The sequence below is a fragment of the Enhydra lutris genome, unplaced genomic scaffold, assembly GCF_002288905.1.
Source record: "Enhydra lutris kenyoni isolate GAN:26980312 unplaced genomic scaffold, ASM228890v2 scaffoldscaffold31, whole genome shotgun sequence".
In the NCBI taxonomy this organism is placed as follows: domain Eukaryota; kingdom Metazoa; phylum Chordata; class Mammalia; order Carnivora; family Mustelidae; genus Enhydra; species Enhydra lutris.
Window position 1 is genome coordinate 16,478,283 of NW_019154115.1, and position 24,613 is coordinate 16,502,895.

A 24,613-nucleotide genomic window follows, 5' to 3' on the forward strand; every position below is an offset into this window, starting at 1 on the left:
AGAAGCAGGCTCCCTGCTGAGTGAGGAGCCTGATGCGGGAATCAATCTCAGGGCCCTGGAATCATGACCCAAGCCAAGGCGGATGCTTAACCAACTGAGCCACCCAGGCGTCCCTGAAAAATTTTAATTCCATTATGGTTAACATACAGTTTTATACTAGCTTCAGATACACAATACAGTGATTCAGCACTTCTGTGTATCACCCAGTGCCATGTAATAGATTTTAGACATATTTTTTTAAAGATTTTTTTTATTTATTTGACAGAGAGAAAGATCACAAGTAGGCAGAGAGGCAGGCAGAGAGAGAGAGGGGGAAGCAGGCTCCCTGCTGAGCAGAGAGCCCGATGCGGGGCTCGATCCCAGGACCCTGAGATCATGACCTGAGCTAAAGGCAGAGGCTTAACCCACTGAGCCACCCAGGTGCCCCTAGACATATATATTTTTTTAAGATGAAAAAAATGGTGTGGGCAATTGCATGAATTGATAGGATTTTATCATTTTAAAGACTAATTCATGGGGTGCCTGGATGGCTCAGTGGGGTTAAGTATCTGACTTCGGTTCAAGTCATAATCCCAGGGTCCTGGGAGTGAGCCCTGCATCAGGCTCCCTGCTCAGCCAGAAGCCTGCTTCTCCCTCTTCTTATCTCCTCACCCCTGCTTGTGATCTCTCTCTCTCTCAAATAAATAAATAAAAATCTTTTAAAAAAAAGATTAATTGATGTTTTCAAAAAGTAATACATAGACACAGTTAAGTGATCATATCAGAAGGTTTCTTTTCTTTTTTTTTTTTTTTAAGATCATGACCTAAGCTGAAGGCAAATACTTAACTGACTGAGCCACCCAGGTGCGCCAGTATCAGAAGGTTTAAAACACAGCAGCGATTTCCCACCCCTTCACCTTCAGTTGTACTGTCCACAGACAACCACACTAAGGTCTATTTAATTTTCTCTCTTATGCAGGTAAATACCTGCATACTTTTTTTTAAGGTTTAATTTAATGTATTTATTTGAGAGTGAGTGAGAGCAAGCAAGAGAGAGGATTTTTTTTTAAAGATTTTATTTATTTATTTGTCAGAGAGAGGGAGAGAGAGCGAGCGAGCACAGGCAGACAGAGTGGCAGGCAGAGGCAGAGGGAGAAGTAGGCTCCCTTCCAAGCAAGGACTCCATCCCAGGTGACTGGGATCATGACCTGAGCCGAAGGCAGCCGCTTAACCAACTGAGCCACCCAGGCGTCCCAAGAGAGAGAGCATTAGTGGGAGGGTAGGGGCAGAGGGAGAGGGAGAAGCAGACTGCTTGCAGAGCAGGGAGCCCAGTTCAGGGTTCCCTCCCAGGACCCTGAGATCATGACCTGAGCCAAAGGTAGATGCTTAACTGACTGAGCCACCCAAGCACCCCAATACCTGTAAACTTCTAAGTAATACACTCTTATTTCTTTAAAATTTATCATTTTTAGGCTTTATCCCTTCACATCTTGCTGTGGTAAATGAGGACATTAATGTGTTTGTACCATCCTCCCTTCTGCTCCCTTTTCCATTTCTCAGTAGAACTCGATTACAGGTTTTGGTTAACATGGAGATTACGTTTTCTTGAATTTTATTTTTTCTTGGTTAATAATTGCCTTTTTATTTTTAATTTTTTAAAAGATCTTATTTTTGAGTAATCTCTGCATTCAGTGTGGAGCTCAAACTCACAACCCTAAATATCCAGAGTCGCATGCTTTACTAACTGAGCCAGTCAGGTGCCCCAATAATTGCCTTTTTAAAAAAGCTTACCTTCTACATATTTGCTCCTAAATGTACTTATAAATCTGTTGTATGTCTATGAATATTATTTTCCAAGCACTTAAGTGTATAGACAATCTCTTAGTGCTATTTTTCCCCCCAACACCTCCTTTGCAGACTCCTCTTCCTCCAGTTTGAACTAATCGTTCTCTAGGCCTATTGGACAGTTTTTATCCTCTGATTCCCTTGCTGTTCTCTTGTATTAGATCTCTCATTTCTTGGATCTCATGTCTTTTTCTTTGTTGATTTATTAGCCTGTTTTGCTGTAGTACATCATCCCACTCCCTTCTAATAGGAGGCAGATTTTTGACCCCATGCAAGTCTGACACTTTTATTCTAATTTTGTACTTGATTGCTTGACAACTATAGAATATTAGGCAAGATTTTTCTCTTAGAGATATGAAAGTGTTGTTCCTTTGTTTTTAGGCTTCCAGTATTGCTGTTGAGAAACCTGATGCCATTCTGATTACTGTGCCTTCATATATATCCTTTTATTCTTTTTCTTGGAAGCTTTTAGGATATTCTTCTTACCCTTAGTTTTCTGAAATCTCAAAGTGATGTGTGTTGGCATGTGTAGTTTTTCTTTTGTTGTGATGGGTACTCAAGGGACCTTTCAGTCTCTATGTTTGATAGCACACTTATCTTTCCATACTACATCTCTTTTTTTTTTTTCTTAAAGATTTTATTTATTTATTTGACAGATCACAAGCAGGCAGAGAGGCAGGCAGAGAGAGGAGGAAGCAGGCTCCCTGCTGAGCAGAGAGCCCGATGCGGGGCTCGATCCCAGGACTCTGAGATCATGACCTGAGCCGAAGGCAGCGGCTTAACCCACTGAGCCACCCAGGCGCCCCTCCATACTACATCTCTTAATTTGTTCTTTTTTCTTTTTGGAACTCCTGTTAATTGAATGTTAGGTGTCCTAGGTAGAACTTGCAATTTTCTTCTCTTTTTACTTCTTTGCCTTTTGGTTCTAGTTCTGAGATATTTCCTTGACTTTTTTCCTCCTCACGCCTTCTATTGAATTTGGATATTTAATCATATTTTTAATTTTCAAGAACTTTTGATTATTTTTTTGATCATTGCTTCTTCCTATATCCCACTGCTGTTGTTTTGCAATATTTTTTCCTATCACTCCAGGGTTTTACAGTTTGTTTGTTTTAAAGTTTTTCTGTGCTCCTTGCATTGTTTCTACTTCTTCTGGATTCCTCTTTTTCTTTTGTTTCATTTTGTTTTCAGTGTCTATACCCAATGTGGGGCTCAAACTCAATGACCCTAGATCAAGAGTCCCATATTCTGCCAACTGAGCCAGCCAGGTGACCCTTCCTCTTTTTCTTTTTAAAATGATTCTCTCCAGGCTCCTGGGTGGCTTACTTGGTTAAGTGTCTGCCTTTGGCTCAGGTCATGATCCTGGAGTTCTGGGATTGAGTAGTCCTGTGTCATCAATTCTCTGCTCAATGGGGAACCGCCTTCTCCCTCTGCCCTCATCCTGCTTGTGCTCTTTCTCTTTCAAATAAATAAATGAAATCTTAAAATTATTCTCTCATACTAGAGATTTTTTTTCAAGGATTTGTTTTATCTTTGTCTGTCTTCATATGAGTGAGGCACTAAAAAAGCTCTGTCCGTGGGCTTCACTGTGAGATGGGAGAACAGGTCGTCTTCTTCACTGGAGGTAACACTGAAGATGTCTGTATGAGAACTTCTTTAGCTCTGTTGAGTTTTTCAGTCTTCCCTCTAGGGGCTGTACACCTGGCCACTGATGTTCTGACATCAGGGTATAGGAAGTTCCATGATTCAGTTGTTCCTTACAGCCCTTAGATCCATTGTTTTCAATCCTGTCCTTCTCCTTGCTGTCTGCTCTGCCCAGTGTCCCTAAGCCCAGAGTCACCTCCCACCTGCATTCTTCTCTGCTGGCAGTTAGGTTGTAACCTCCTTTGCACTACCGAGATTATTACTGCTCCTTTAACTTCTTCCTGGCTTCCAAAAACATGTTGAAATCTCGTGTGCTTTGATTGCCTCACATGTTCTCTTTATCCTTGTATCTGTTTAATTCCTTTATTGTCATTTTCATGGATGTTAGAAAGAAGAGAGATAAGAGAGAAGTTGGTTTGCCATGTTTTATTTGATGTCTCTTTTTTTTTGAGAGAGAGAATATGGGAGGGGGGATTGAGTCGGGGGAGGGGCAGAAGGAAATGGGGAGACAGAATCAATCTCAAGCAGGCTCCACACCCAGCCCCAAGCCTGACCTGGGGCTCAATCCCACTGCTTTGAGATCACTACCTAAGCCATTAACCAAGAGTCAGTGCTGAACTGAGGCGCCCCTTAGTGTCTGTTTTGTTTTGTTTTGTTTTAAAGATTATTTATTTATTTATTTGACAGACAGAGATCACAAGTAGGCAGAGAGGCAGGCAGAGAGAGAGGAGGAAGCAGGCTCCCTGCTGAACAGAGAGCCTGATGCGGGGCTCAATCCCAGGACCCTGGGATTATGACCTGAGCGGAAGGCAGAGGCTTTAACCCACTGAGCCACCCAGGTACCCCCAGTGTCTATTTTTAAATGAAATATTTTAAATCAGTTTTAGGGCAAGACGCTTTGTCCTATAAAAAATGGTTCTTATTAGTTACATTCAGATAGTTAAATCATTAAAACTGAAATTTTGCATTACTCTATTTGAGTAAAAGATCAAACTCAGATTTGCCTTCTCTTATGGACAGAGCAAAATAGTGTTGCTTTTATCAGAGTCAGCAGAAAGAGTAGGTAAAGCAGAAGGTTTGAATCTGTTTAGGAAGCCAAATCACAAGCCAGACTTTGGATATGTAAAAGAAATGCAGTTGTAAGGTCATTTGGACTACTGTAATTAATATGTTGTAATATTTTTACTGTATTAGTTCATTATCCATCAATTTAGTGGCGTTAATGCTGGGTTCATAAAACTGTTTGCCTCTACACGTTGATAATTTAAACTTTTCCCTTGTGTTTTGGTTTTTTAAAAAAGTTCTTAATTAGAAATAAAGAATAAAACTTTTTTAATCTCAAATTTTTATTTTTTTATTTTTATTTATTTATTTTTTTTATTTGTCAGAGAGAGAGAGGGAGAGAGAGCAAGCACAGGCAGACAGAATGGCAGGCAGAGGCAGAGGGAGAAGCAGGCTCCCTGATGAGCAAGGAGCCCGATGTGGGACTCGATCCGAGGACGCTGGGATCATGACCTGAGCCGAAGGCAGCTGCTTAACCAACTGAGCCACCCAGGCGTCCCTCAAATTTTTATTTTGATACAATTCTGTACTTAAAGAACCATTGCTAAGAACAGTACAAAGAACTCCCATCTACTCTTCTTTTCCCCAAGTTTTTATTTAAATTCCAGTTAGTTAACATTCAGTGTAATACTTGTTTCAGGTGTAGAATTTAGTGATTCATCACTTTTGTACAACAACCGGTGTTCATCACAAGTGCATTCCTTACTCCCCATCACTTATTTAACCCATCCCCCCACGAACCTCCCCTCTTTGTCAACATCAGTCCTCTATAGTTAAGAGTCTTTACCTAGATTGACCAATTGTTAATATTTTGCCCCATTTCTGTTATCATTTATGTACACATCCTCACTTTATCCTGAGTAATTTGCAGGTAAAATACTCCTTTTCCATAAATACTTGTTTTTTTCCCCCAAGAACAAGGGGCTTCTTTTCAGTAAACATAGGATATTGATCAAAGTCAGACATTTAATACTGATAGAGTAGTATTATCTAATGCATGTTCCATATTCAGATTTCTCCAGTTGTCCCAATAGTGTCCTTTATATATTTCCTTTATAGCAGTTTCCCCTTTGTGTTACAGCTGCCTACCTCCTCCACCAGATCTAATCCAGGATCATGCATTTCATTTTGTTGTCATAATGGTTTAGGCTTCTTTAATCTGGAAGAGTTCCTTGGTTTTTATCTTTCACATCATGGTATTCTTAAATTCATTTTTAAATTTTTTTTAGAATTTATTTGAGAGAACAGGCACACACATGAACTGGAGGAGGGGCAGAGGGAGGGGGAGGGAAGCAGACTCCCTGCTGAGCCCTTCCTCCGGCTCCATCCTAGGACCCTGAGATCCTGATCTCAGCTGAAATCAAGAGTCCCACTTTAAACCAACTGAGCCACCCAGATGCCCCCGAGATTGTGGTATTTTTTAAAGAATACAGGCCAATTATTTTTATAAAACATACTTCATTTTGAGTTCTTCTGTTGTTTCCTCATGATTTGATTCAGGTCATGCATTTTTTTTTTTTTTTTTTTTTTTTCCTCATTTTTTTATTGAGGTTTTGTTTTTTTTTTTTTTTTTTTTGGTAGGAATACTACAAAAGTAATGTTGTGTCTTCTCAGGGCTTCATATCAAGAGGTTTATGAGGTTGGTTTGTCTCGTTTTTGGTGATGTTAACTTCAAATATTAAGGTAATATTTGCAAGGTTATTCCACTGTAAAGTTACTATTTTTCCCTTTGCTATTAGTAAGTATCTTATGAGAGGTACTTTGAGATTTTGTGTATATATCCTGTTCCTCACCAGGCTTTCACCCAATAACTTAACATCCATTGATGATTCTTGACTGAATCACTTATTACTAGGATAGTTGCAAGAAGTTGAATTTTTTTTTAAGATGGTGAATTTTTAACTTGCATTTTTTCTAAATATATTAGTATTCTGTAAGGAAGAGCTTTCCTTTCCCTCCCACTTATTTGTTTATTCATTTATGGTATTAGTATGGACCCACAGATACTTATTTTATTCTTTGATATCATTATTATTTTGAGGCCCGAATTATCATAGCTTTGGCTGGTGGGAGTGACCTAAGCTGGAATTTGGACATGTCTTTATTGTTCTTTGAGCTCTTTCTTTTGGACACAAGATACTCCAGGCTCATCTTGTACTCAGCCTACCCCAGCCTTGGAATCAGCCATTTTTCCAAGTATCCCTTATTCTGTTTAATGGGGAATAATGTTTGCAAATTAAGATCTCTTAGCAGATAAGAGCTAAGAAATATAAATAAATACACATGTCTCTGTGTGTGTGTGTGTGTGAGAGAGAGAGAGAGAGAGAGAGAAAGAGAGAGTTCATATTAATATTTATAATTCCAATTCAGCACCACAGGTCTGGTCTTGCCCCTTTTATTATTTGTAATGCTCTTCTCCAACATTGAAAATCTGGGTCCCATTATCCTCAGCATATGTACTCATTTGCTCTGTGCCATAATCAGAGAAAGTAATTCCAGAACTGCTAACCCATACCATTGTAAAGGAAACCCCCTTGAACTAGAGTTCAGTTCTTTTTGTTTATGTACTGACAATATGTAAAGTATTATGTTCAAAAGTCATTTGAGTTACTTTCCCTCCATCTTTTAATACACTTATTTATTTGGCATATAGTTGGGTTCATTTGTGTTTGATTTCCATTTTGGATTTTTTTCCACCTCTTCCTTAATGATTCTTGTTTTCCTTTTTGAGTGCTTAAAACATTAGCATAGTTCCAGAAGCTAAAACTATACTGAGAAGTTTACTACCCAATCCTTTCACTCACTGCCACCCACTCTTGTAGACAATTATTCTGATTTATTCTTCCTGTGTTCTTATCTTTCTCTCTAAAAAGGTAGCAAACTAAGTATATATTTTTGGACTTTGCCTCTCTCATTTATCAGTGTATCCTGTATATCACTCTATGTTTGTATAAATTTTCCTTATTTTTTAATAGCTTCATAGCACTCCATTTGTGAATGTGTCACAGTGAATTCAACCATTCTCCTCTATGTTTTGGATCCTTTATTTTAGGTTGTTTCCAGTATTTTACATTTACAAATAACGCTGCAACTAATAGCCTTGTACAAATGTATTTTTGTATTAGGAGTATCTACAGGGAAGATTGAAAGTTTTAACTTCTTAGTTGTGTGAGCAATAATGTTTAAGTGTTTTTATAATAATACTTCAACCCGTTTGCCTGCCTGCTCCTGTCTTCCCATATGCTGTGGTCTTAGAAATGTACTTAAGGCTTTTGAAGGGAAATACTTTAATGTAATTATTTTTCTGTCTGGGAAACCTTGAAATCAGAGAGCTAGAAGTGGCCTTGAAAGCATTTTTAGTCAGTACATAGTAGCTAATAAGATATGTTCTGGGTCTATTTTCATTTTAAGCAACTGATTGCTCCTTATATGTACTAATCGGTGCTGTTTTACCATCTGAGCACTCAGACTGAACTGTTTTCTGGGACATCTCTTTTAATTTAACTCATGTTAGGTTCCTTCATGTTGTGCTGCTGACTGGCTGCTCCCTGCAGTCACAGAACTGCAGTAGGACAAGACAGTTATACACAGGGTAGAAATGGGGATACGGGCATCTGTTTTCTCTGATAGATCTTAGAGCATTAGTCAATATTATAAGCTTGAGATCTTCAAAGGAATGGTAAATTGGATTCCCAAGAAATGCTGCTGGCTCTCTCAGGTGGTTGAGAACTTCCAGTCTGTTGTTCTAGTAAGTGGGCATCATGGCAGAAGGGAGATCTCCTCCTACATTGGTAGATAACCATGTAAAAGATTGGCTAGCACAACTTCTCATCAGAGGGACCATGAATGAAATATACATATATTAAGAGAAGGCTTCCCTCAGCCCAAGGGTGGCCGTAGCCTCCAAGCTGATCCTACTTATGGTCCTGGGAAGCCTTTTGAATTTGTGTGCATGTGCCATACAGATGTTATCATTTTCTGTGCATGTCCTGACATGGAAAAGGTTGGAAAAGTAGGCTAAGAGCCAAGGACATTGCTTCTTAAAGAGAATCTGGGTAGTAAGGTGGATAAAGAGGAATTGAATTTCGATCTACTGGTTAATAGAAATAAGCTGATTACCATATATTTAATCTGGTATGATTTGAAATCATTCCTTTTTTCTTCTTTGCTAAAACAAGAATTAGAAAGTTTTAAATATTTTGTTTACCTGAAGAAAATGAAAACTCCAATTAAGAAACGATATATGCATCCTTATGTTTATTATAGTGTTATTTATAATAGCCAAGATAAGGAAGGAACTCAAGTGTTGATCAACAGATGAATGGATAAAGAAGATGTGGGAGAGGGGTGCCAAGTCGGCTCAATCAGTTAAACACCTGCCTTTGGCTCAGGTCATAATCTCAGGGTCCTGAGATAGAGCCCCACACAAGGCTTCCTGCTCAGCAGGGAGTCTGCTTCTCTCTCTCTCTCAAAAAAAAAAAAAAAAAAAAAGACGTGGGAGACACACACACACACTGGAATATCACTCAACCATAAAAAAGAATGAGATCTTGGCATTTGCAATAACACGATGGACCTAGAGGGTATAATGCTAAGTGAAATAAATCAGAGAAAGACATACCATATGATTTCACTCATATGGAATCTAAAAAACAAAGCAGAAACAGACCTATAAACAGAGAACAGACAGGTGGTTGCCAGAGGGGAGGGGTGGAGAGACAGGCAAGGTGGGTGAGCAGGAGTTGGAGGTACAGGTTCTAGTTATGGAATGTTTAAGTCATGGGAATGAAAGGTACAGCATAGGGAATACACAGTGGTGTTTTAACAGTGTTGTACGATGGCAGATGGTAGCTACACTTGTGAGCGTAGCATAAGGTATAGAGTTGTCCAGTCACTGTTGTTATACCTTAAAACTAATGTAACAAGACACAAAACTAATTGTGTGCCAACTATACTTCAAAGTTAAAAAATATTTTTAAATGACTTTGGTCTAGCACATTGTATTGGGTGTTGGTTTACTCAAGGTATGTTTTGCTTGATTAGATTGGTGAATCAGGATTTAATCTCTGTTCTGAATACCTCTGAGTTCAGTATTTTTCAGTATGATTTTGACACTTAACTTGCCTCTGTACTTAAATATTTTATCTAAGTAGCATCTTACTAAGTTGTCTAAACCTTTTTGCACATTTCTCAGAATGTACACCTGAACTGTGTTTGCTTTCTAAATATATTTATTTTACATTAGGTGTATAACGTTTAATGATTCTGACATTAAGGTGGTTTAGTAGTTCAGTCAGTTTTGAAATAAGCTTATCAGAATTGAGTATTTTATCTGATTCATTTGATGTTTTGAATATAATTTAATTTTAGGTCAGATATAGGAGGAGTTTCTGAGAGAGTTTTAACTTTAATGTGGCTTATGTATATGAAATTCTTCTAGGCAAAGGAATTGTTAGCTGAAGTTCCTTTTAGTGGGTGTAAACTAAGAGAAAAAATTTTGAGAATTAGTAGTCATGGTACATGTGGCCATATGTTAACTGTTAGTTATAATTGCAGCAACCAGAATTGACCCCTGCCAACCATTTTATTCTTTCTAATGTGTTTTTAATGGAAAGGAACTGACCATCACTGGTGCTTTCTGTTTGTTAGGCCCTTTGCTGTGCACTTTATATCTTTTGTCTCATGAAATCATTAACACAGCCATGTGAGGTAGAGGTGGTATTTGCCCTGTAATACAGATGAGGAAGCTGGCTCTGGAACCAGCTCCTGTAGGTCATAGAATAAAACTGGTAGAGTTATGAGGCACCTGGGTGGCTCAGTGGGTTAAGCCTCTGCCTTCGGCTCGGGTCATGGTCTCAGCGTCCTGGGATCGAGCCCCTCATCGGGCTTTCTGCTCAGCGGAGAGCCTGCTTCCTCCTTTCTCTCTGCCTGACTCTCTGCCTGATCTCTCTCCCTCTCTGTCAAATAAATAAAATCTTTGAAAAAAGAAAAAACTGGTAGAGCTAGAAGGTAAATTTAAAATCGTTGGTCCTGAAGCCCATGCTTGCTTCATTATATCACATGACCTCTAACATGTTTATTTTGAGTCTGTAGAGTAACAGTTACATTCTTATGAGGGTAACCTAGTCATTTGGTACATTTTATGTTAAAGAAGGAAGATTGCTTGGGGCGCCTGCGTCGCTCAGTCATTAAGCATCTGCCTTTGGCTCAGGTCATGATCCTGGGGTCCTGGGATAGAGCCCTGCATTGGGCTCTCTGCTCAGCAGGAGGTCTGGTTCTCCCTCTCCCACTTCCCCTGCTTGTGTCCCTCTTTCTCACAGTCTCTCTGTCAAAGAAGTAAGTAAAATCTTAAAAAAAAAAAAAAAAAAAAAAAGAGAGAGAGAGAGAAGAAGATTTCTTTAAGCAAGAGTCAAGGGCAGGTGATTAAGGCCTCTGCCTAGTTCAACCCAGATGATCTAGAGTAGAATTCTGGTCATTGTGTCCTTCCCTTTCCTCCTCTTTCTGGGCTGGCTGTGCAACAGTTTCATGAGAACTTTAAGAGAAAAATGTGAGCACTTCCTTGGAAATCTTGGGATTCTGGTTATTAGCATGTGGGCTCTTGATTCCAACTACAGAGGCCTGGGATCAGACATTGCTGTGTGAGACAGGAATCAAGTCAGGCTGGCTCAGGAATATGTCAGAACTCAGAGCAAAGACAGAATTGGAAACAGAAATGAAGTAGGATGTTCTCAATTCATAACTGTTCAGTTTTTCAAATCGAAACTTTAGTAAAATCTGAGGTTTCCCAGAATGCTTATTAAAGAACATAATCCAGAGAGGGAAAAGGAGTGAAGGCTAGGCTTGGTAACTTTAAAGGAGAGAAAAGGAATTCTTGCAGGTGCCAATGACACTTTCTTAAGGATCTTTATTCAGAATTTGGGGTTGCTATGGGAATAGTGGTTTTTTTGAGATTTTGAAGCTTTTTATAATACAGGGCAACATTAGGAGTGCTAAAGAAAGAATTAGGTTGCCTTATAGTAGTGACAGTACATCTGGATTTGAGTTATTAAAATATTAGAAGGAAAAAAAATATTGGAAGGATACAGAAAGAGCCAGTCCCAAAGATGATGGCAGCTTAGTTACGATAGGCCACCATGTCTTTTACTTTCTTACTACTTCTGTTGTAGAGGGGATAGTCTAGCCCTTGTATAGTTTTGATTCTTATGGGTGGAACCTTTTGGAGGCTCCCATCCTCACTTCTGTTAAACAAGAGTGTTAGTCGTTTCAGTGAGTTTGGCAGGTGTGGATGATGGATGCTATATCACTGATACCCTTCTTTCTATAAGTGGTCTTCTGATTATCTACTGCTGTATAACAAACTTTCCCACATCTTAGTAGCTTAAAACAACCATTTTACTTTGCTTCTGATTTTGGGGATCATACTTCAGGAAGAACTTGGCTGGTGTTGCATCTGCTGGAGTACCTGGGGCTGGAGCGTCTTCTACCAAGATGGCTTATTAACCCGCATGTCTGCTGCTTCTATGCTCTCCCTTTCCCAGTCCTCCCACGCCATGGTGTCATATTCTCCAAGGTCTCCCCATGTGGTTTGGGTTTCTCATGGTATGTTGGGTGATCAGTCTCCTTAGATAGTGGCTAGCATTTCCAAGAGTAAGCATTCCAAGTAATAGTGAAAGGAAGCTGCCAAATTCTTAAGGCCTAGTCCTGCAAATGAATACGGAGTCACTTCTGTCTTACTCATTTGGTCAGGGCAGTTACATAGTCTGCCAAATTCAAAGAATGAGGACGCAGATCTACTTCTTGATGGGAGTAGTGTCAAAAACTTTGTGGTTATCTTTAATCTGTTACAGGGCTGTTAAACAGAAAGGAGAGAATGATTTGAGAAATATTGAATTGTGACTTTACCAGAAAACAATTTACTTATTTAATGATTCAGAAAGACATTTATGGATTGCTAAGTCTTTTTTTTTTTTTTTAAGATTTTATTTATTTGAAAGAGATCGCAAGTAGGCAGAGAGGCAGGCAAAGGGAGAGGGGAAAGCAGGCTTCCTGCTGAGCAGAGAGCCCAATGCGGGGGGCTTGATCCCAGAACCCTGAGACCATGACCTGAGCCGAAGGCAGAGGCTTAACCGACTGAGCCACGCAGGCACCCCTGGATAACTAAATCTTGAGTAAGAATGGAAGTGAGGCAGGAAAGAGCTGCCAGAAGGAGGAAGGTGGGAAAGGTTTTAATGGGCAAAGTGGAAAGATGACCAAGATAAGCTTTGCTTCATCATTCCTTTCCTGTCTTGTCCCTAAACTCTTGGTTCTGTGATCCTGGCCTTGAGTCCCAACCTGCCACTTCTGTCCTCTTTGCATTTGGTGCTCATGCTTGGTCTCCTCCTCCTCTAGTATTTGGACCTCTGCTTAGTCTCCCAAAGTTTGCATTGGCTCACTCCTTTGGCCCTGAGCACCTCCTGTTGCTTTTTAAGAGAACTGTCCTATTTCCCTGTTCCCTGGGAACCCAGTGCCCATTCCCAGAATGATCAGCACTGGAGGATGGGGGGCGACAGACAGTGAGTTTGGTTCCATTCAGACTGCTCTGGCACCTTTGGCAGTTGCTTAAGATAGCTGGATTTCTTCTTTTCTGGACTATATTATGGCCCAGTTCCTGCTCTCTCTTTATCTGACTTTACCTACTTCTTTCCCCAGTAATTTCAGAAGATTCAAGTTGAAGATAGGAGAGACTTCAGGACTTTTAGCATGGAATAGGCTTGTGAGCATATGGTTCAAATAATATTTATGATATAAAGAAGATTATATGCCTTGCTCTTAAATTTCTAAAAATATCTCAGTGGGAGGGTTAGTTGGGTTAGTTCTAGAATATAATTCTACTTATGTTTACTGGAATATTCATAGAATTTTTATGATAATACTGCCCTATTCTCTAGTTTTAAGAGGAATAACACTTTTGCTATTGATGCTTTTGTATAGTGTGTGTGTCTGTGTGTGTGTGTGTGTGTGTGTGTGTGCGCGTGCGTTTTGAAAAAGAGCTGCAAAAATTTTGTTTTCACTGATTATATTTTTACAAACCCATAGAGTTACAATAATCTTGGATTTTGGTTTAACTTACCACTCGTGGTTAATAATTTAGAATAAGTCTGTTTCATTAAGACAACTTTACAATACGAGTATCTTTAAATATAAGCCATTTAAATTTTTATTATAAAAGAAGGAATGTTTTCTGAAAAAAATCACCGTAGTGGAAAGTAGGTCCATGTGGCTCCAATCCCTCATCCCCTTCCTTTTACATAATCACTAACAGTTACCATTATATCCTTCCAGACTTTTTAAAAATTTTATATAGAGGCATATAATATACACACAGAAACACATAGTATAAAATCTTTTTAAAAAAAAATGACAACCTTCTGGTCTTACTGCTTTATAGCAGTCCATGCCTTCAAATAGAGTTTGGTTTCTAGTTCTGTCACTTACTAACTTAGCAAGTTATATAACTTGTCTCTGCTTCAGTTTCTTTATCTGTAAAACAGACCAAAGAATAGTGTATTCCTTACTAGATTTTAGAGGATTAAATAAAGTAATATTCTTGAAGTGATTGCCGTAGTGCCTGGCACATAATATGTCTTGGATGAATATTAACTAGATAAAAGTGAACTTGGCTTTTTTTTTAAAGATTTTATTTATTTATTTGACAGAGAGAAACACAGCAAGATGGGGAACACAAGCAGAGGGAGTGGGATAGGGAGAAGCAGGCTTCCCACCGAGCAGGCAGCCCGATGCGGGGCTCCATCACAGGACCCTTGGATCATGACCTGAGCTGAAGGCAGATGCTTAACCAACTGAGCCACCCAGATGCCCCATGAGCTTGCTTTAAAAAACAAAAACAAACCAAAAAAAACCTATATTATTGATGTTTTCTTATGGCTTGGTAATAGTTTTAGAGTGTTGAGCTTTAAAAATTTTGTGTGTGTTGAGGGAGTGGTGTTCTGAGTTTTACTGTCATAGCAGCATGTTTGTTCAGTGATTCCACACACTTCCCATCCCCACAGCTGTGATGAGTTGCTGCTACTGATGGGCAATGTGGTGGGAATGTGTTTGTCTCTCAAGTGGTCCAAGGCAGGAAAAAAAAAGCTAAAAACCATTGGTTTAGAAAATTACACTACATTAGCAATTAATCCTCTGTTAAGCCTTTAAGTGGAGAGTGGAGTTGGAAGACGTTTGTCTGTAGGGGAGGATGACATTATTGTTTCATTTATTTTATCCTTTATGTTCTTTGACTTATTGTATGATTAGAGGGGATATGCTTATTGCCTAGTCTTCATATTACAATGAAGAAATAGACCCAGAAGAGAAGTGATGTTCTCAGTTCTATAGCTAGTAGTGGTAGAGCCAGGACTAGAATCTTGGTCATCAGATCCTCACCTTTCTGAATTCTTAAGAAGATAAAGAGCCTCTCACTACCAGTTGAAGCAACAATTGAATAATGGATGCACTCTGGCTTCTGACTAAGTTGTGTCATAAGCATTGGTGCTTGATGTTTTGTAAGAAACAAAACTATAATTCCAAGAGAGAGGCACCTGGGTGGCTCAGTCAGTTGAGAGTCCAGCTCTTGGTTTTTGAGATCATGATCTCAGGGTCATGAGATCAAGCCTCTCATGGGACTTTGGAGTCTGCTTGAGATTCTCTCTCTCTCTCTTCCTCTCCCTCTGCTCCTCTCCCTGCTTGCACATGCTTTCTCCCTCTCTTCCTCTCAAAAATAAATTAATTTATTAAAAAAAGAATTCCAGGAGAGATGTTGATAGGCTTTAAATATCAAATGTACTCTATATTGTTAGGTTCTATGTAATGAATAATAAGGGGATTGAAGACTAGTGGTTATGTGGAAAGTGCAGATGCTGTTTTCTCCTATGAACTCTTTGTCTTCTGAACGCAACGTGAAGACATCTGTGTGTAAATAGGCCCTGGTACGCACAAATTCCCTAGTTTGCAGTCTTTCTTATCTCTTGATAAAGGAACATTTTACAAAAATAGTAAGGAATAAAACCACTTGGTCTGTAGATCATTTGGATGCCTTCCCTCTACCTCTGTGCCCTGTCAATTCTCACTTCCTGGTTTCTAGGCGAGTTAAAGCTTTGGGGACTTTAGGAGGAATTCATGGCATTAGCATGATTTAGAGGCTGGTGCTCTTCCATCTCTCTCCCCTGCCCAGCATATGTGTTACAGTCTCTACCTTCTCAAAGGTGGCTGTAGTTCAGGAGAGGATCAAGACTCTCCTCTTCCTCCAAAAAGGCCCTGTTGCCAAATTGCTGACCTTGTGGCTGAGGTGAGAACAGGGCGAGAGGAGGGTTCTAAGGCCATAGTGAAGGAAGAGAGTAGAAGGAGCCTAGTTAGTACCAACTTCTGGGCTGAGATGCCTGAGCTTAGAAAAGGGACACTGAGTTTGTGGTTGGAAAATCCAAGCAAATGGGAGAGATTGCTGGGAAAAAAAGTAACTTTGACAACATATTCTAAGTAAAAGGCAAAACTCCGTTGATGAGATCCAGTGATTCTGTTGTGGCCAAGTGTAACAGTATGAGAAATACACTGCCCAGCTTTTTTGCTGTGACATCACCTTGAAGTGTGATTAGGTCTAATAAAAAGAGCCCTAATAAGTTCTTAGACTTACCTTTTTTTTCTTTAAAGATTTTATTTATTTATTTGGCAGAGAGAGAGAGAGAGAGAAGGAACACAAGCAGGGGGAGTGGGAGAAGGAGAAGCAGGCTTCCCACTGAGCAGGAAGCCCAATGCAGGGCTCGATCCTAGGACCCTGGGATCATGACCTGAGCTGAAGGCAGACGGTTAATGACTGAGCCACCTGGGTGCCCCTAGACTTATCTTTTTGAACTTCTCTAAGTTCCCATCCTTGTAATTCTTTCTGTCAAGTTCTAACATTTAACATTAAAAAAACCCCAAAAACCCTTCAGCTTAATATTTTTATATTTTACTGGAAAGCTTAAAAACATTTTTATTGACCATCTGTGGTTTTTAAAAAATGTATATACACAGTTGACCCCTTAATCAATACAGGTTTGAACTATATGGGTCTACTTATATGTGGATTTTTTTCAATTAATATAGTGCAATACTGTAAATGTATTTTCTTTTCCTTAGGATTTTCCTAATATATTCTTTTCTCTAGCTTACTGTATTCTAAGAATATGGTATCTAATACATATAACATATAAAATATGTATTAATGAACTGTTTATGTTATCAGTAAATCTTCTGGTCAACAACAGGCTATTAGTAGTTGAGTTTTTGGGGAGTCAGAAGTTATATGTGGATTTTTAACTCTGCGGGGGTTGGGACTCCTAACCCCTCCATTGTTCCAGGGTCAGCTATACATTTTAGTTAGTTACGTTACAGTTCACATAGAGTTTTATAGAAGAGCCTGGAAACCTCTAATGCTGTTTCCATGGGAAATATGTTCATCCTACAGATAAACCTTTAAAACTCATCTTCCTATAAATTGAGACTACCTTTTATAAGAGAGTGCCCCTTAGGTGATAAAATGAATAATTTTAAGATTATTTATGATATTCTTTTATTCATGTTATGTCCTGTTCTGTTCTTTTTTTTTCTTTAAGATTTTATTTATTTATTTGACAGAGAGAGATCACAAGTAGGGAGAGAGGCAGGCAGAGAGAGAGGGGAAAACAGGCTCCCTGCTGAGCAGAGAGCCCGATGTGGGGCTCGATCCCAGGACCCTGAGATCATGACCTGAGCCGAAGGCAGAGGCTTAACCCACTGAGCCACCCAGGCACCCTGCCCTGTTCTGTTCTTAACAATAATTGAATATTAACAACAATTGAATAAAGCCAATATTTTTCTTCCTATTTTATATTGTTTTGAGTACATGAAAGGCTCTTAATTTGAATAAGGTGCATATTCCCCCAATGCAGTGCAATTAAGTGGCTTCAGAATGCCTCATCATACCCTATTCTATGTAGCTTTTTAGCTTTCACATGTCTTTCTGGTGTTAAAAGTATTAAGCTCTCAGAAGGTACTGTCATTTAAATAGCCAAGACCAACTGTCCTATCACATATTTTTAACTTTCTTATTATAAATATTCATGATAGAAGAAGTCCGGTTTCTTAACTCAGAAAGGGAACTTTTGAGATTTACTAAAAGGCACAGTCACTTGTTTGCATGTTTTTAAAAGTCAGTACTTTTTCCCTTTTACTCTCTTTCCTCATGCCTGTCTAAAGTACCTGTTCATTTAACTACTTTTTTTTATTGAAGTACAATTCACAAAACATAAAATTAACCATTTTCAAGTGGACAGTTCAGTGGCATTTAGTACATCTACAACCACCTCTGTCTAGTTGTAAGACACTTTCATCATCCCAAAATAAACTCTGTACCTATCAAGCCATTATTCCCCAATTTTTTCTCCCCTCAGCCTCATGGTGCCATTTTAAAATTTGAAATTGAGAAATTAAAAATTAATCAAACTTTTTGAGGTAGTTGAGATATTATAAGACTAAATATAGAGTACACTGTTCTAAATTCAATAACATGCAGAAATGCATTTAATATACTGACAGTGGAGGGACTCCTAGGTGGCTCAGTTGATTAAACATCTGCCTTCAGCTCAGGTCATGATCTTGGGGTCGTGGGATTGAGCTTAACATCTAGCTGCATTGGGCTCTCTGCTCAGTGGAGATTCTCTTCCCTCTTTCTCTGCCCCCCACTAATGCTTGCTCTCTCTTTTCCTCTATTTCAAATAAATAAGTAAATAAAATCTTTTAAAAAATAATATATTGACAGTGGAGAAATTAGATCATGAGATTGTATGTGGTATGTGTTGTATTTTTCCAACTATAAGGGGGAACAAAGGAACACTTGGTAGAAAACACACCAAAGTAGTAGTGATTTTGCTCTAGATTTTCTTTTTCTCATTTAAAGGAGGAAAAAAATCTTCCATAATTAAAATGAAAACAAATTCTAGATAGTTAAAAACTCGAACCTAAACTTACTATTGTAACATAATTTTTTATTTCAGATTAATATTAAACCTCAACAGCTTTTTTTTTCCAGATTGAGTTATGGCATTTCTTAGTATTTACTAAGAGAAAAAAAGATCTGTTGGAGGAACAAAACAATAATATTCTTAGTTTTTCAGTCCTCTAAATTATCTCAAACCGTGAATACCTATTTCAAGTAAACTGTGTTCTAATTTATTTTTTAAAATATACTTTATGGAACTTTCTTTTTAAACTATAAAACATTATATTTCTTTAAAACTTTTAATTCAATTCATTAATTCAATTAATTAACATATAATGTATTACTGGTTTCAGAGGTAGAGGTCAGTGATTCATAATCTTTTATAATACCCAGTTCTCATTACATCACATGCACTCCTTAATGTCCACCACCTGCAATCTTTAGTTTGTTTCCTATGATTAAGAGTCTCCTATGTTTTGTCTCCCTCTGTGATTTTGTCTTGTTTTATTTTTCCCTCCCTTCCCCTGTGCTCCTCTGTAAAAAGAAAATCACATTCTTGTTAGTATAAGTCAAATACCACAGGGGTGTGCAAATAAAAAGCCAACAGTCTCCTCTCACATACGTTCTTTTCTTGTACCTGCCTATAATAATTGTTCTTAGCAGTTTGGAAGGTGTTCTTGGCCTTTCAGTCATGTAGCTTACATGCAAATATAATAAAATTGGACCCAATTGAGTAAAAAACTCAAATGCCTTCAGGATGACTCTGGCAGTTAATGTAAATGTGTGAATGCACTAAGGACAGGTAGGACCCTTGCTTGCCAGAAGCGAATTTTACCATGCAATTTTCGTATTCAAAAATAGTTAGGGGGGCGCCTGGGTCACTCAGTGGGTTAAAGCCTCTGCCTTCGGCTCAGGTCATGATCCCAGGGTCCTGGGATCGAGCCCCACATTGGGCTCTCTGCTCGGTAGGGAGCCTGCTTCCCTCTCTCTCTCTCTCTCTGCCTGGCTTTCTGCCTACTTGTGACCCCTCTGTCAAAATAAATAAATAAAATATATATAAAAAAAAAATAGGGCCCTTCACTGGCCAGACAGGCAGCATCCCTTGGGCTGTGTATCATTGTGCTTTCCTAGTCTTCCTTGCCCACCTCTTCCCTCTCAGACAAATACAGAGTGAACGTATGTCAGAGATTTATTTAACTCATTAATGAGAATACCAGCAGGATGGTAAAGCTGATTCTAAAAGCATTTGAGGAATTGAGTGAATGCAGGTATTGAAGAAAGAATATTGAAATAAATAAACTCAATATGAAATTGGTTAATGTCCTACTGGGTGGTAAAACCATTACCTTTGGAGGGTGCTGGAGAGATATTATCTCCACCAAATAAAAATCTGTAAAAAAAAAAACTATTAACTTCATAGAATTTGGGTCCTAATCAAAAGTAAGCAGCAGATCAATCTATAATTAAATATATTTGGGAGGACCTATTAAATAATGTTTCATTATACATTATACATTAAAAGGGCTTACAGTTCTTGATGAACCTTATTTCCAGTTTTGGTTAATTTTTCTTACAGGGAGAAAGGCCTGTAAGGCACGAGAAGTATAGTAGGGACCAAAACTTGGAAGAGCTTGGTGTCTTAAACTAGGAAACTAGGAAATTTGAAATTTCAGCAGGTGTTTATTGAGCACATACTACATGCTAGGTAGTGAATTTATTATACTCCTGAATTTATGGTTGTGTTGTGGTGCCTCTCCCATACCCCTCATATGTGGACTTGTGGTTCTTAGGGGGTTGTATTAGGTAGTCACTGGGGAAGCTACTTTTCCCAAAATACACTTGTTCTTTGTCCTCTGTCCCGATCCCAATGTAGATATCTTGCCTGAGTAGAACATACATGTTTTGAAATAGCTTTTCAGGTGATTTTTATGTCCCTTCCCTTTTGAAAATCATTCCTACATTTATTGGGCCTTTTTTTTTTTAGGTTGAATGAGTAAACTGCAAGCAGAATTATAATCAATATTTTTAAAGTTTTCATCCTTTCTTACCTGCCTCTTCCCTGTAATACTAAAACTAAAATAATTAATGTCTTGGTTATATCCTCAGCAAGAATTAAATGCAGTTGTCAAATTTAGAATTGTATTTCATGCAAGCAAGACATAAATTTGGGAAGAACTGGATTTAGTCTTCCTAATTGTATCTTTAGGTTATGCCTCTCATTAAGTAAACTGAAAGAGTTGTCATTTATAGTAGTATATAATCTGCCTGGCAAAGATGTGTGATTAAAAAATTAGACTTAAAAAATGTTTTTAAGAGAAAATAGACTGTCATTAGCTTGTTGGAGACCATGGCAAAAAGAAATAAGTAATAAAAGAAAAAAGTGTATATGTGTTTAACTTGTGGTTGAAGTATTTGAGTTAAGTCAACAATTAAAATGAGCAGCCGTTGTGGAAATGCATTTCAGTTCTTTTAATACAACTTTAATTAGGCAGCCTTTCTGTGTAAATGCACTCACAAAGCAGGGATTCATGATTTCAGTACACCTAAGCAGCCGTGGAATTTATAACTTAATCACAGGATATGATATTACAGATTAGGGTAGAAACTGGGAAGTAACATGATACAATTGGTATATTGTGTATTTTTCTTTTTATTAGTGTGCCGCTCCAACAAAAGCCCCTGGGTCTGTTTGACTTGTTCAAGTGTCCACTGTGGAAGGTAGGTGACATTACTTCACTACCCTACTTGCTTTTTTCAATTTGCCTTTAAGCTTTATGTCAAAGTTTTAGTGACTTGGATTTATTAGCACCATTGCTTAATTATTGTATGTAATTCTCTGAAAGTCTTCCCTTTCCCAGTAGTCTGTTTGCTCAGTGTTACAACAGAGAAAAATCTAGGGGGAAAAACCTTTTTATTGGTACTCAGAAGAATTAATTTTGATGATCAGATAATCTAGTAATATTTGATTGAAAAGATGAAATGAGGAAACTTTGAATTCTTTAAAAGTTTACGTTATGGTTGTTTGTTAAACTTTTTAATAGGGTAAATTTAAGCATATACAAAAGTATAGAGATAATATAATTGAACCCCATGATTTTCATCATCCAGCTTCAACAGTGATCAATACATTGCCAAATTTGTTTCACCTATTACCTACACTGTACTGATTTCTGAATCAAATTCTAGATATCACATCATTCTTCTGAAAACAAAACAACAGAATGTTTATAGATCTAGGAATTCCCTTGAAAATGATCTCGTTATAGAGTTCATTATTAATTGCTGTCTAAAATGTACCAAATGTTTCATTGTTCATTAAGACATTTTTGTTTTCAGGGACTTAACATCTCCTACCCCCCAAATCTTGTTCAAGCCTGAGCATTTCCTCCCCTTTCTTGGCTTCAAAATGATGTTACATAAATACTTTAGTAACTTTTTTCTTCGAACTCTTTCTTTTTTTGTATTCTTTTTTCTTTTTTAAAAGATTTTGTTTATTTGGCAGAGAGAGAGACAGGGAGAGAGGGAACACAAGGAGGAGGAGTGGGAGAGGGAGAAGCAGGCTTCCCACTGAGCAGGGAGCCCAATGCAGGGCTCCATCCCAGGACCCTGGGATCATGACCTGAGCTGAAGGCAGCTGCTTAACGACTGAGCCACCCAGGAGCCCCTCAACCTCTGCATTCTTTTAGCTTGACAGCACATTTATTTCTATTGCTCTTTTAACTTAGAAAATCCACTTTGAATTTACTTAGAAGTTAATAGCTTAGCAGCAAGTGAATAGGAAATCAAACTATCACACACGCTGAATCTACATTGTATTTGTTAGGACTATTTCCCCATTATTTTTAAAACCCTCATTGCATGAATAAAGCATCTGTGTTCAGTTAACTTTTGATTTTTCACATTTTGAGTCATGGAATTGAGTATTTTTTTTCCATGTACACTTAAAAGTACCTTTGTAAAATATTAACTGTATATCTTAATTGTGGCTGTTGTGGTTTTGAAATCTCTAGGATTTGGGGAACCTGAAAATACTTTGTACAGATAACATTTTTTTTTTTTTAAAAGAAGACAAGTAGAAGCACTTAAATTCTGCATTTGAAGAGACAGATTCCTCTCCTAGATTTTGAGAGGTGAGAATTATAATGCAATAAAATTTATATAGTTCTGTTCTCCAGTTGTCTCATAGTGCTCTACGACCTAAATCTTGAAGGTCATATGTTAACAAAAAGACCTTACAGACTCTCAAAAATTGGAGAGGTTAATGTTCTTAATAGCAAGGGACAAATAGTTCTCTAAGTAGGTTTTGGAAAAATAAATTAAAAAATTTCTAGACTCTGCAGGTAGTCTGTTACCAATTGTAAGCAGTCTTAAGTTTAGAAATTCAGCATAGTTTCAGAGAAATATGATTAAGTAGATTAAACAGTGAGAGTAGCTTGTATTTGGATCTTCTTTTTACATAGCTGATTGGTTAATTTTCTTTTTTCATGTGATCCTGTGTGTTGATTGCCAGGGATTCTGATTTTTCAGTAATTGTAGACCAGTTTCCTGCAGAAAGTCTTAAACTGAATATTCCTTCAATTTATCAGTAGCATATTTGGGTTGTATATTCCGTTGGCCTTCACAACATCATCCCATTTATTTTTCAAATTCTTGTGATTGTGGTTAGAAATCTGTGGCGTATATATTGATGCTTTTCCTTTTTAGACCAAATTGTTCAGTTAAAATCTAAAATTAGATGAGGGAAATATTTATCCAGTTTATACATAATTGGTAACTTCTGAGTGGTGTATTTGAATATTAGCCAAAACATTGCAGTAATATAATATTAATTATCAGCAATAATATAATATTAATATCAGCAGTAATAGACTTCTTGCTTTTATGCAATGCTTACAATAAACATCTAGTACATTTAGAGACTACAGTGTGGTGATTAAATGAACTCTATGTACTATGTACAGATGATCAGTTTTTGAAGACCTAAGAGTAGTGATGCCTTATGATTATATCGTTTAGTATTGCTTTTTCTTTGATTTTGAAGGTGCTCCTTATAATTACTACTTTTGTTTCTCATGGCACAGTATAATTATATAAGCATAGGAAATTGAGCTGATTAGATATGGAACCTACACAATGCCTTGGAGTTTACCTTTTTAATTATGTTTTGGGTGTTTTTTGACCTACATGTGCTTAATATGACCACTTCCTAAACAATTATATTGTTCAAATTCTGAATAAATAGTAATTAAGCATATAAAGGAATACATGAATAAAATAATTACCAACATCCATTCATTCATTTATGCATTCAGATCCATGAATTTCTTAATTTAATCAGCTAAGAACTCATGAAGTCTACGTACTATTATCTCCATCTTACAGATGAGAAAATGTAAGTGCAAAGCTACTTTTGAACCCAGGCAGTATGATTTTTGGGCTTATACTCTTAACCATTATTTTATTTTAAAATTGATTTTAGTTTACTTTTGTGGACAGAGGATCCATATACACATGGTTTTTGGTTATGTTTACTATAGTGAATAAAATGGGGAAAAAATATGATCAAAATCTAAGTTGAGGTTAGTAGTGCCTCTCATACTTCCAGCTTTCCTAGGGCAGAGGCTGGGCCTGAAGTTTGTCCTCCCTATTTACCCCATATGTTCTGCTTTCCCCAAGGTGAGTGTTGCTCCTGGTATAATTAAGGTGCCTCATAACAAAACTTTACTTTAACTCTCTATGTTTATTTTGGTACCATTTGACCAACATTTGTTTTGACTGACTTTTCAATAAGGTTTTGCCTTCTGTAAATTTTCTGCTTTCTAGGAACTGGGAAGTTCTGTTTTATAAGGGTCTTCACAGTACTGGCCAGTTACAACATCGTACAGTAATTAAGTGGAGGTTTAGAGGAACTTGGGTGTGTGCCCTGTGCATTATTTCAGTTTCCTTCTGCTTCCTGTAATGTACTGATTTATTAAGTCTAGTTGGAAAGTGTTAGAAAATTGTTATGAATAGAGTCAACCTTTGATTATCTTTGTCCATGTAAAGAAGTGGTTTATATAAGCTTAAGATGATTTGTACTTTGTATGGTTCTAA

General features: G+C 37.7%; 1 protein-coding gene across 4 annotated transcripts in view; it reads left to right on the forward strand.

The window, feature by feature from the left end:
• Positions 1-24,613, forward strand: part of LOC111153153 (ubiquitin specific peptidase 3) — a 106,388-nt gene that overhangs the window by 11,996 nt on the left and 69,779 nt on the right. For all 4 annotated transcript variants that reach the window (XM_022511961.1, XM_022511963.1, XM_022511960.1 and 1 more), the window contains one exon: positions 21,178-21,238. In XM_022511961.1, the coding sequence (XP_022367669.1) occupies positions 21,178-21,238 (61 nt within the window). The remainder of the gene's footprint in view (positions 1-21,177; positions 21,239-24,613) is intronic.